The sequence below is a fragment of the Parus major genome, chromosome 7 (assembly GCF_001522545.3).
Source record: "Parus major isolate Abel chromosome 7, Parus_major1.1, whole genome shotgun sequence".
NCBI classification, from domain to species: Eukaryota; Metazoa; Chordata; class Aves; order Passeriformes; family Paridae; genus Parus; species Parus major.
This window is the reverse complement of record NC_031776.1, coordinates 11604207-11617504: the sequence shown is the minus strand read 5'-3', so window position 1 is coordinate 11617504 and position 13298 is coordinate 11604207. Positions and strand designations below refer to the sequence as shown.

Below are 13298 nucleotides of genomic sequence, written 5' to 3'. Positions count from 1 at the left end.
CTCAGTGACACTATTGTGGCATTAAACTCCTCATACTCACTGTGTTCTGCAAAGAGCATTTCCATTAAGGATTTTTATGTGTCCCTCATACTCATTGTATGATCTGTACCATATCATTGTGAGAACAGAGCTCTCCTGTTCATCCTTTCTCTGCATTGTTCTTCACATTATTTGTAGGTTCATCTACAGGTAGTCAGGAAAGTTGATCTGAAGTCAGTAATATTTTAACTAAATTTCAACAGGTTAGTTTATCTACAATGTTAAAATGGATAAATTATACTACATTAAATCCCTGTATGGACATACACATTCAGAATGAAAATGGCCTTAATACAATTTATGTCACTTTGCTTCCAAAGCAAATGGAGACAAACCAAATGAAAACCACTTATATTTTGAGTAACAGTATTTACACAGTGATTCAGAGTAATTCAACTCATCTTTTTAAATTCCCATATTTTGTCATTTCATTATTTTTCCCTGAGTGTTCCTGTATAAACAAGTCTTCAAATTATCATCTTTTTAATCTCCCATTTTGCTCACAATTTCCATCCTTGACATCCAGTAATTTCTGCCCTTATGTGGATCCTTTTCATTTTATTCTGTCTTTTAGAGTTGGTATAACAAGGATGAAATAATTGCCAAGATTAAGAGAGTTTCTACAGTAAAGAGCATCACAGAACCACAGAATGGGTAAGGCTGAAAGGGCCCATAGTGGATCATCTGGCCCAACCTCCCTGCTCAAGCAGGGTTATCCCTGTGTGCATGTGGTACAGAACTGTGTCTAGCCAGTTCCTGAATATCTCCAGAAAGGAAAAACTCCACAACCTCTGGGCAACTGCTACCCATGCATGGTCACTGCACAGTAAAGTTCTTCCTCATGTTCAGGTGGAACTTCATGTGCATCACTGCAATCATCTTTGTACACTTGGGTATCTTGCTATTTAACATAAAAGAGAGGCAAGACATTGGTTAACTCTGAATTTGGAAATCGCCACAATAGCCCCTTCTAGTCTTTCACTTCAAAAGCTCCCATTAACATGTTATGTAGAGTAAGTCGCAAGAATTACTTTTCATAAGAAATTCAAGACTCTTGTCTGAGCGAACTTTGGTCTAAATCAACATTTAACAGTGTAAAAATTGTCAGTTTCAATAAAAGCAGCCCCATAATCACATCTGTAAAATCTGAATGGATAGTAAAACCAGCAAATTCAGGACTGAATACTTGCTTCCTAACAAGTGGAGATCTCCCTCTTGAAAGCTTTAATTGACTGGAATTTCCCTGGTTACACTGCCTAACAGATGCAGAGGGCTATGGGTGATGCAGGACAGATAGGTTAGTTAAGATACAAGGTTGCAAAGACAAGCAAGTGTAGCCAATGAGGCAGAACAGGCAAGCTGTGGTGGTGTTTGTGCCTGTTAAAACACACTTGGTGTTTCTGCCTGCTCAATCTGAACACACCTAATCAGTTATCTCGTCTGCTGACACCTCCAATGACACCAGGATTCTAAGAACATATACCTCCCAGGAATGCCCACAGATAGACTTCTGTAAACTTTAATGCAGTCCCTGGGGCCTTGGTCTGCAGCAAAACCTTCTGGTTACTCACATCTGCACTACAAGCATTTGTTAACGACCCAAGTACTAGCAAAAACCACTTTCTCACCAGGATCTGGGACATTTCCAAAATTAAGGCCATTTTGTTCCATTTTTTTTTAAATTTTACTCTGCTTTAACATCACAGTAAAGTCTTCCCCAACGGAGCCCTATCCAAATGGATCCAAGCAACAACCATCCCCAGACCACCAGACAGCCCAAGTATATACTCTGCTAGATTCATAATATCTAGGCCCTGTTAAGCTTGGAATGAGATTTATATTGGGTTTTACTTTAGAATAGTAGTATAAGCTGCTTCATCCATTGGCAAACAGGCATTTCAACCTTTTTGCAACTAAGAACAGACCCTCAGACCCCATTTTTGAAACTCAGCTGCTTGGTAGGAAACAACCATGTTTTCTAGGACCTCTAAAAGGAACTTGGCCAGGAAACAAATCAGAATTGAGCTGGGACTAACCAGGGTAAAGGTTGCTTATATCTGCAGATTACCCCTCTCTGCTTTTCTAATTCACTCACCATGTCTTATCTTTCCATTAATCTTTAATAAACCTTTTAGTTAATTCCCCAAACACATGCAATCTACATGACAGCAGGATACAGTGCAAAAGCAGTCCATGGATACGAGGAAATAGGCAGCAGAGGAATCAAAAGGAGGAAAAACTTTCAGGATTAAAACTACCCAAACTGCAGGTCAGTGGAAAATGATGAGCAACTGGGAGAAAGCAGCAGTAAGGGGCAAAACAGACAGGAGGGAGGGGCTGTTAAGGATATTAGTATTTATCTGACCATTTATCATTCTCTCAATGGGGCCCTCCTCTCTTTTCCACTATGGATCCACTTTGACAAAAACAGGCAATCCAATTTCAAACTTGGAGTCTCTTACACATGGAAAACCCTCTCCATGCTGACAACAAGGCTATAGCTAGATTAAAAGGTAAATGTAATATAACCCACCCCAGCAGAAATGGTAATCAAATTATATTGCCTCTAAATATGATAAGTTTGGGACTGGGGCCCTCAGGGGAAGAGAAGGTGTCTTGCAAACACAAACACAAAGAAACATGTTAAAGGAAAGTGGTAAATCAATGCATGAATTATGACTTCTACCCTCCTTCTCTCCCCCAGGGTGCTTGATAAGCTGCTGATTGCTTCTAAAATATCTACTACCAATGTTAGGAACTGATTAAGCAGCTTACAAAGCACTGGGGGCTAACAGACAGACCCACCAGGGAGACTGCAGCTCTGGAGTTAAGTAGCTCGCTCTTTCATGGCTTGATTATTAAAGATGAGATAGCAGAACATGCTGAAAAGATGTGGAAACAGTTTCATACCTCAGGCAACTGGCCTTTCAATTTTATATATGGAATCATTTCTACCCTGTGATTTCACCAGCCAACAAAAAACACATTTCCTGTTGTTCTGTAGTCTCCAGCTCTGAGGGGCATCTGAACTACCTCAACTACATGTGTCAGCTGAACATCCCAAATTGACTATGCTACCCTTATCCTGCAAAAAAGGCACCCCTAGAGAAGGGAAACCGAGGTGACAGAAGATTAAAATACTGTGTTTTACACACCACTGGCAACAGCATTAGTGTGAACACACAGGTGCCCAGGTCAGCCAGCACACCTCACCTCATTGCTTCCTCCACTGTGCACCTGAGCATTGCAGCACACTCACCTTAGATTCCCCATCCTCCCTTTTCAGCTCTTTTTTCCAAATTCTTCTTGTTTAATCTGTTACATAATAAAATTCTGTTGTTCAGGTAAATGTACTTCAAGGTTCTTGCTTAGTTGAATGAGTATCAATGCAAAGACAAATTCTGCTGGCACCTTACCTCTTCCATGGTCACATCTGTCATGGTAACACTGCATGGCTCAGCTTTGTGTAGCAGGCTGGCTGAGGTTTGGGGGGGGAAGGAGGGGTGGGAGGATGAGGGTTAGGTTCCCCTCCACCCCCTCTTCATGGCAATACTCAGCAGACTTTGTAAATAATCATGTTGCACTAGGGACTTTACAAACTTTAAAATTCCTGAACAGCTACTCTTTCAAGCAAAGAAATAAATACTACTTGTCACCTGTAGACTGAGACTTTAATGAGAATTTATGAAGCAGATGAGAAACTTCTTGTAGCAAAGTTCTCTTTGCAGACTACAGTTTTCTTTCACAGTCTCTTTCCATCCTTATTTGAACCCTGATGCTCTAGGCTTTCATCCCTAATCAATGCCAGTGTTAACCCATTCTTACACTAAACTATAAACCACAGACACAACTTGGAAGTAAAAGTATTTATGCTATGAATAGCTAGAAGGGAAATGTACAATTAACTCTGAAGGTGAAAACAGGCACCACGTGTAACTCACCTGCTGAAGGTCTGCCAGAGAATAAAGATGGATTTGCTGAAGAAGATACTCTCTGGGAAAGATCCTGAAAAGAGAAAGATGGATATGTATCACACCTTTTCGACTGGGAAACTCAAAAGCTTCCTCTCCCCATCAAACAACCGCAGGACAGAGATGTTAGAGAGAAAGAAACTAGAATTATATCTCCCTCTAAGCATCAGCTATTTTTACAGCTTTCTGCATGGGCACAACAGTCCCACAATAAGAATAATTTATGTGCCAGTGTCAGGTCATATACTGATACATCTACAGCCATTGAAAGCTCTTTCTGACCACAGACAATGTTTCTTTAAACAATTAATGCAGCAATAAAAACAAATAATGCAAACTACACATTAGAAGTATTTCTTAGGGTCTGAGACAAGATTCTTGGTCTGCTACAAAGCTGTAACACTTAAGTTTCAGATGTGATTTATGGTTTTGTAACTGAAATAACTGTATTGGGAAAAAGGCCATGCAGATACTATTCTTCCAACATAAAGTTGACTGATATCAATTCCCCCTTCCATGCAGAACTATATGTATTGGAATAGACTCTATAATGACTTACTTAAGAAAGGAGTATTTACCTTATATAAGCCAAAATTTCAGGCAAGACCATTGCTTATGTGCTGACAGACCTGATAAGTAAAGCTAAATTACAGGAAACTGAACAGAGAAGAGATGCCCTAACTAGACTGATTGACAGTAAAATGAAAAACTGGGTTAATATAACATCACAGATGAAAAAAAGGACACTGGAACATTAAGTGGCTATTAAATAAAAAAAAGTTTATGAAAACCTATGTATCTGCTATAAAAATGTCAGAAACAGAAAAAGTACATCCAACTTTTCGTGCAAAGATGGCACAGGGAAACCAACAATCTGACTGGCTTTGCTTTCCATCCACACAGAACAAATCCACTACCACACTCAGGTCTCCTGGGGAGATTAATCTTGCATATTACTCTTGCAAAAAAGCAACCAAGTATCTTAAGAAGTGGAATTATTTCCGACAATATGTTCTCTTCCGAAGTAGAAATTATAAACCCAGTTCCTAAATCTCAATCATTGTTTTAAGGTAATATAGAAACAAAACTCTCTATATTATTAGATGCATGAACAAAGCTCTGGCAAAGACTGGTTTGTAATGGTAGAGCTGAATGGCAGTAAACACAGATGTTCAAAAATACCCCAAAGATAGCGAAAGGCCAATATGAATTTCCATGATATTTTGATATGAGACTATTGAGAAAGCACACAGTAGCTCAGTTTTAGAAGCTGCAACAACATAACCAGGTAAACCATAGATCAAGAAAACAAGACTACCAAGGCAATCTTTCTACAGAACACGGATTCTAAGAAATAATGAAAATACCTCTTATTTCCGATATTCCATTAGGTGTCTTAAAGAACAGCCTTATACTGATAGTTTTCAAAGCTGTATGTACTGAAGGGTCTAGGACATCTCACTGCTGCTAAGGTGCACAGCACAAATAATTTGTAATTCCTTTTATAATTTTGAAAAAAACCTAAGATTTACTGGGGTAGGAGGAGAAGAGTTTTGCAAGCAAGGCACTGACACACCACCGATCTTATGGCACTCTTCTGGAGCTGGACTGTGCCATTGCTCTCCTCACTTACCAAGCAAAACCACTCTACCCACCCAATTCTCAGCTGCAATCTCACTAGGGCATTGCCATTTTCCCCCTTCAGCTCTGTAGGCTATACTGTTGCTCCTTTTTCAGGGGACTATGTTGCAGTGGCTCTGCTGCATCATGACTTCATAATACATTTGGCACAATGTCAAAGACCACCGGAAAACAGTTAAAATCTAGACATCAGACAACATATGACACTGGAATTGGTCATTTGTGCATAGCAGACTTATTAAAAGACAAAGAGTGAACTCTGAAGAGCATTTTGAAGCATTAGTATTTTTTCAGCTCAGATAGAATTTCTTTCATTAAAAATCACCCATCATTCACCCTGATCACACAGGCAGGCACTAAGCAGCTTTCCCAAAAAACATATTATTTTTGCTGATGCAATGCTGATGCCCTTACAGCATTGCTAAGGAAAACAATTAGCTAATGAAACATTTCCTTTTTCAGGAAATAGCCTGAATAGCCCATAATGCAAAAACTGTAAATGACTAGTATTGATGACTAACATCACATTCCCCTGCCTACAAGGATGACATTTTATTTCCTTGTTTCCTGCAAGTTCTAACTCCTAGTAATAAGTGTGCCGGTGAAAAGCAAACTCACGATCAACTGAATTCCTTTATCTGACAAGTCTCAGCCAGCATATGCCCTGGTGACAAATCTTATCCCTGTACCTGTTCCCTTCTTTAAAACATGTTCATTTGCAGCAACAGCTCTGCAGAGCTGGTATCCAACACACCTCCTCCCTTCCAAACCTATTTACAGGAAAAAAAAATAGGCACTGCCCTCCCAGTTTTATGTAAAACACACACACACACACATATATATACACACACACACTCAGCACTCAAGTGAGGGGAGTGATTATTTTCATTGCTACAGAAACTGAGGAATAAAAAACCCCTCAGAAAGTAAGGCTGGTCAAGCTTCAGATTCACAGTCCTTCTACTGACTTGAAAAATTAAAACTGGTTCTCAGTGGTAGGCCACAGAGAAACAGCTGGGCAGCCAAAACTTGCAAATGCAACAGCATTTACAGAAGTCATGAAGCAACTGGGCCAGTCCCTGCGTAATTCCCAATAAATGCAGAGGTGCAAAACACTCCTTCAACATTTGCTCACACCACCAAAGGTGGAAACCATACAGCCCCATGGCTGTGAAACCCTGAAATTGCCTAGAAGGAGGCAGCTCAGCCCCGCTCGTATAAATGAAATGTTTTCACCACGCCTGTGGCAAGATGAGCAACTGCTTCAAAAACAGGTCTTGCTGTGCTGCATATCTGCAATTAAGTTCACCTCCAGAAAATTTCTGTTAGTTCCATTTGGAAAGAAAAACCCAAACCTCACACCTGAATGTAAGTGACGAAGCCACCTCTCAGAAATGGGTCTGTTCACTGCCAGTTTTTATCAGCCTCTGGTGGGTGGGGAACAAGAGTACAATGGGCACCAAAATACCAAACCCAAACACATTTTCAAAATAACTCATCATAAATGCAATCAAATCAGTTGGGGCACGAAATCTATACAGACCAAATACTCCAGTGAGCAAGAGAATGTCTGACGGCCAGTTTCCGACAGTTTGCTTTGCCTGTACGGGTTCTCTGAGCCTAATGAAGTCATGGCTTATATAAAGTCCTTTTCAGTAGGAGGCACACAGGAATAATTCAGAGCCTCTTGCTTCCCAACATGGATGCCTCCTCTCATGTAACTAATAGCAAAGTAGTGTCTATGCTATCTCTGTCCCTCTGCCATCTGCAACTGAAACTGTCCAAAGGAAACCAAAGTCAGTAGAGAGCAGCAGGCAAGATGGGGCTCACACAAACACCGCACCACAGCATTAGCATCCAAAGTACTGCAAGGCATCCAGATAAACCTAAAATCACACTCATGTCCAAAAATCTCACAGAGACCCAGAGCAGGCTAAGATAATGATAATTAGGAACACTTCACTAGAAAATATGTATTTAGTTTCTCTGCACAAGATTGCATCAGGAACTTTGAGCATGCCTGGATTAATACAAGGCCTTGATACAAAAAGACCAAAACATGCTTGAATTTTACTTTCCCCTTAATAAAAAGGTTCTTTATAAACACCAAATGGGAAATCTCTGATTAGTCATTTGAAAGCAAAATAAAAGATGTCAGTTTTGTAAATCTTTTGATTGATGTGCTACAACTAACTAGATTTTTTTTTTAAAAGTTGGTCAATTAAAAGCCTTCAATAAACAGCAGCCTTTCAGTCAAATCTTAACACAGAAAAGAAACTGGAGTGAACCAGACAGAGGTCAAACGCAAGATGTTAAGACTCTTCACAATAAAAACTCAAACCTCTGCAGCTTCAGAATGTGACCTGTGACCCCTGAGAGGCAAATGGTATCAAGTGCACGTCCCACTAAAAGCACCTCCTAAGCTTTCACGGGAGTTTGGAAACTCCCGAACCAGTTTCACCATTGATGAGTCACAGGACTGCTGTGCTGTAAACCCTGGCTACCAGTCAGGGTTTAGCCTGCAATGAACAAACCAAGTTCAATGCTGAGCAGCCTCTAGCTTTGCCAGTTACTGTGAACAATGAAATCCAAAGTCCTACTGGTTAAAGGTCTCTAAATTGCTTTATTGTTATAGCCTAGATATAAACATAATCAATGCAAGCAGAAAAGAAACACACCATCCAAGACTTTTTAGTTGGATCAAAAGAAGTGAGCATCCTCAGTTTCTGATTATTATTCTTTTTTGCTTGATACTTTGTAATCTGAAGTATAGTATTCAGGCAAGACAGAAATTTCATCTGTTCCTTCTCGGCTGATCTTATCAGGTAAGTATTTGCACAAACAAAGGTTATCTTTTAGTGTCCTCCTGCAAATAGAACCACTGATAAGAGTTTGCTTTTTGCATTTGGATAAAGTGTGTAGTCACGGTGCTTTTTTAGCACTAAGTAATTGCTCTGCATTTAAAGCCTGTTTATCACCAGCATAGGTAATTTTTCTTCACTGGGTTAAATACCCTGACAGCTCTGCTAAAGCTACAACCAATTAATCTGCCTATGCCTGACACTATAACCAAAGTACAAACCTGATAAGCAGGGAGTACTCTTCTTTTTACAGTGCAATCAAAAGAAATCAAGTTAGCTGGCAGGTGGGCACAACCAAGTCTCCTCTATACCAAAAAGGCTCTTAAAACCTAGGATGTGAGGGGTGAAGGGAGGGGAAGCTGGCACCACCGTTTCATGTGCCAGCCAGGAGTGGCTCGTTTGACCAGGCTGAGAACTGTATGACTGAGCTGTGACTCACAGGGGACGCAGATGACCCGGTCCAGCACAGCGCTGCATTCAGCCTCCTCTCCACCCCTCTGCAGGAAGCTGCTACACCCACAGCTGGCACAGCACCAGGGTACCAAGTCCGCTTCCTCATCCAGCTCATACCTGGCACTGCAATGTACACCTTTGGAGCTGCTGCACCACACTGCAAACTAAAGCAGTACAAGGCCAGCACATGCAAATTACTAATTATTACTCTTCCCATATTTCTTTGGCCCTGAACAAGAGGCAAGAGCTCTCTCTGGTCCTGTCCCTGCAGCCATACACCTGCACCAGCTGCAGCCACATGTGAAGCAGACAGGCAGGACCTGTGTGCACTCTGATCTCACTGAGAGCAGCTCAAATTTTTCAGAGTTACTATTCTGTAAGTACAGAGGGGTATCAGACAATTGCCAGTTATCTCAAATATACAAGGCAAGGTAAATATCATTTCTTGCTGGATTTTCTCTTGCAATTCATTTGAAATGGACACTGTCAATTCAAGGAAGAGAATGGCATCAGAGGTGAGGGGGAAAAGTAGGATTTTTTCCAATGTTGATCATTCTCATTTTCTTCAGGCTTTTGATTTTGTATTTCCTTGGAAATCTTAGCTCCTGGAAGTTTTCTGGGAGAGAAGAACCCAAATTTCCAGCCAACAAAGGTTGTTCAGAAAAGCAGGGGCTTGCAAAAATTAGTGATTTTTAAGTCAAAAGGTAAAAATAAATTAATTAATTTAAACCAAACCAAAACACTACTTGTTCATTTCATTCTTGTGGTACTATGCCAGATTAATTCAATTTTTTTAATTCTATGAATTTATGCAAAAAAGCATTTGTGAATAATTTCACATTCATGAGGTACGAACACTTCTGGTTATGGTCTGGGAACAGTCACTCCCACATATCTTCAGCCCACACTAAGTGCTAGATTTATTAGCAAGCATGTCCAGGTAAGGTATTATTTCATGTTGTTATGAAATTCCCCACAAGCATCTCTATGTTGAAACAGTTACTCTTATCACCCATCAGAAATCTTGAACCAGTTTATAAACTTCCTACTAAAATGCAGTACCTCTCATCAACATCAACTCTACTTTGCAGTTCCTTGAGCAAGGTTACGGTAACATTGTGAAAGACAGGAATTACTACACATCTAACTCATGAATTAAGTACCACAGCTACTAAAAGCAGAACAGAGAACTAGAGACAGTTTCATTTTAAAATCAAAATAGTTTAGATCCCCAGTTAACTTGGAATTAAGAATAAGAAAACAGTCTTTGCTTTTGTCAGGCGCTCTTGAACCTTTGCACTTTGCTGCTGGAAGTTCTGATATAAAAACACAGGGATAAAAATGGCACAAGTCATATTTAACATGATGCCCACTTCTAACAGGAACTTGTCTTTAGATCATTGTTTTTCTTGAAAGCAACCTGGTCTCAAAAGGTGAATGGAAATTACCATTGTGAAAGACATGTAATATTACTCATCTCTTTGACAAGGAGATACAAGTGTGTCCCCTGGACCATAAAACGCTAATGTGAACTGAAAGACTCACCTGTCTTCTGGAAGATTTACCATGGAAAGCTCTGGCAGGTTCCTCAGCTGGATGCTTACCATGGTAGAACATCAGCTTGCGCTTCTGACCTTCCCTTAACATGAACAGACAGCAGCACTGCCTCCACCCTGGCTGCTCTGGCACACATCGCAATGCTTCAGCTGTTTGTTACCTCTAGTTGAAATGAAAGCACAAAATCCACCTTAACACTATCCCTTCAGTTTTAGCCTTTTTAAAACACTTTTTAAGATGCTAATTTGCAAAGATCCTGCATGTGTGGTTACTTCTTCCAAAAGAGAGATGAGTTGAAGAGGTGAAGGTAGTCTGTTTGTATGAGCTCCATCAACAGGCAACTTTATTTCAGCTACTGCAATGACTACAGGCATGCAGGATCTAAATAAAACAACAAATGACTTGTGCATACTTCTCTGCATTTATTTTCTCACCTTTCCTCACTTTGGGTTGTTGTTTGGTCTTAACACTGATTCCTCTCAGGTTATATAGATAGCCTCTTTGAATGAGTGTCTCTCCTACCCTCTTTCCAACCACCCATGCAACAAGTTTTCTTTTTCTGTTCACCTTGCCATTATCTCAGAGCCCCGAAACTACATCCTTCTGTTTCTTCCCTGCTCAGACTTTCTTTTTGCAGTTTACTGCTTTCAGAACCCGTATCTTTATTCTTCTGCTTTGGAATTTTCCACTCCCCAAATGGCCTAAACATTGCAAAGAAAATGAAGAGTCTCCTTTGACAGTCTGGAGATGACTTAATGACCTTCTGTTGTCCTTGGTCTGAAAGATGACATAGCCCCAGCTTCACATACATGAGGTATTTGGAGGTATAGTGATTGCATTAGATCAATCAGGATTCCTGCGATGTGTTTAGACAGGTTCTCCAATTGCCACACAAATATTTTGAGAGTAATCTACTCCTGTGTCAGAAGTGATATGTCTAAGGCCTCACTGTAGGAAGTGACAGGACTCTATTGTTCAGCATAACTGAATTTGGGCTTGTTTCACCTTGTGCTGACAGACCAGCAGGCTCAGCCAGGAGCACACGTCTGCAGCATCGGAGGTGCACCTTTAACCTCCTGCTGCTACACAGGAACACCAAGCTAGAGCCTGCTAAGTGATGTATCTAGCACTGGAGTTTTGATAGGGTAAAACTGATGTATTGCTGTTCTGGAGCTGACAGACAAATGGTATCCAGCAGAGATGAGTAACAAGAAGCAAGTTTTTCCATATAGTTTCTCACCACCATTCAGATGTATTTACAGAACAAGGGCACTACAACAAGCACTAATGCATGGGGGAATGTGCTGCAAAACACTTACTTTGTATCACTGCCATCTGTCTAAAGTATCTGGGCTAGCAGCACCTGAACTGCAAGTTTAAATGTACAGCTGAGAGAACAGAGAGCCCAGAAGGCTCCCCAGATGGAGCTCCAAGGTTGGCCTAGGTTACCCTACCTGACAGTAGATATGCAGGCATCTGAACACTACCCCAAAAATCATTCTGACAGTTCCTTCACCTAAAGAATCTTCAGTCATGACAAGAACAAAGCAAATCCAGAACAGAACTTGCATCATTCAGCACAATTTCATAGAATATCCTCACTATTTAATGGACCCAGAGATTCTTTTCCTTCACAGCCATCAATTTTATTGATTCCATCTTGGTTTGTCTGGGCCATTCAATCACCATCTGCAGGCAGTGGTGGGATCTGTACAGCTCCACTTGCACTAATTCCGTGTTGGCTCTAGGTTTCAGTCCTGTATGCCTCTGCCTGGACAGCATCCACATGAGCAAGGCAACAAAAACAAGCGAGAACTTGTTCAGTAAAGACATTTGAGGCAAATGATGTGTTGCAATACTGAGGTGACAGTTACAGCTAACCAGGCATAACAACACCCCTTGTAAAACAGGGAGCACAACAGACTGCGAATCTCTTCTGGCTAATATCAGAGGAACACTGCTGATACATGCTGGTGGAGGGCCTTATTTCACCTCCCAACCAAGTCCATGTTCCTTATTTTTTTTCCCCCAGAAAACATAAAAGCATAGAATCCAGTGGAGCAATAGGTGAAAATAAATCACTATAACTGACAAAGACCATTTTTACTGTGAGCCTTCTAGCTACATTAAGGATTTTTTTCTGTCTTTTCCTTCCTTCCTTTTTTTCTTCCTTTCTTTCTACTTTGTCACTTGGGTATTCAATGTGGTTTCAGTCCTGAGTTCCCTGCTAGATGCCAGGTTTCAAAGTTCTCAAAGTACCTATCTAGGCACACCAAACATTATAAACAACATTTCCACATTTAAGCTAACTGGATCCTGAGCTAACCTGGTTTATAGCCATCTGGAATTCTTCAGAAAAAGTGACTGTAAGCACTGTAAACAGTTTTGTCTTCACAAAGGACACCAAGAGTTTCCAACTTCATTGCCATCTTTATTTTGTGATCTGGGTTGAAGAGCAAGGTATAGATTTAAAGTAGATGATAATGCAAATAATATTAATAAAAGAAACCTCAGAGTGATCTGCTTTTCCCTAATAAGGCAGGCTCTATCAGTGTCCCAGAGGCAGCAAGGTGCCAATACAATTAATCAGTCTGTTTTTAGTTCTCTGTAGACAGCAATATTAACAGTTTGTTTCAGTCTGTTTATATGGGTCTGACAGGTCTTCAAGATGCTGTGTTCACTCTCTTGTGATTAATAGCTGGTCACATACTAAGGTGAAGACCAAGCAGAAAAAGAATGTTTTTAGAGCAGGACAGATAACTCAATTCTCTCTCCA

General features: G+C 40.5%; 1 protein-coding gene across 8 annotated transcripts in view; it reads right to left on the bottom strand.

The window, feature by feature from the left end:
* The window catches only part of PLEKHM3 (pleckstrin homology domain containing M3), a 108345-nt gene that overhangs the window by 58660 nt on the left and 36387 nt on the right, over positions 1-13298 (bottom strand). For 7 of the 8 annotated variants that reach the window (XR_004498282.1, XR_004498285.1, XR_004498283.1 and 4 more), the window contains exon 6: positions 3981-4044. Coding sequence is in view for 3 of the 8 variants with exons in the window: in XM_015634426.2 (XP_015489912.1) it covers positions 3981-4044 (64 nt within the window). In the remaining 5 variants the exon portion in view is untranslated. Of the gene's footprint in view, positions 1-3980; positions 4045-10510; positions 10685-13298 lie in introns of those variants that run through there. The other variant, XR_004498286.1, reaches the window with a different exon arrangement.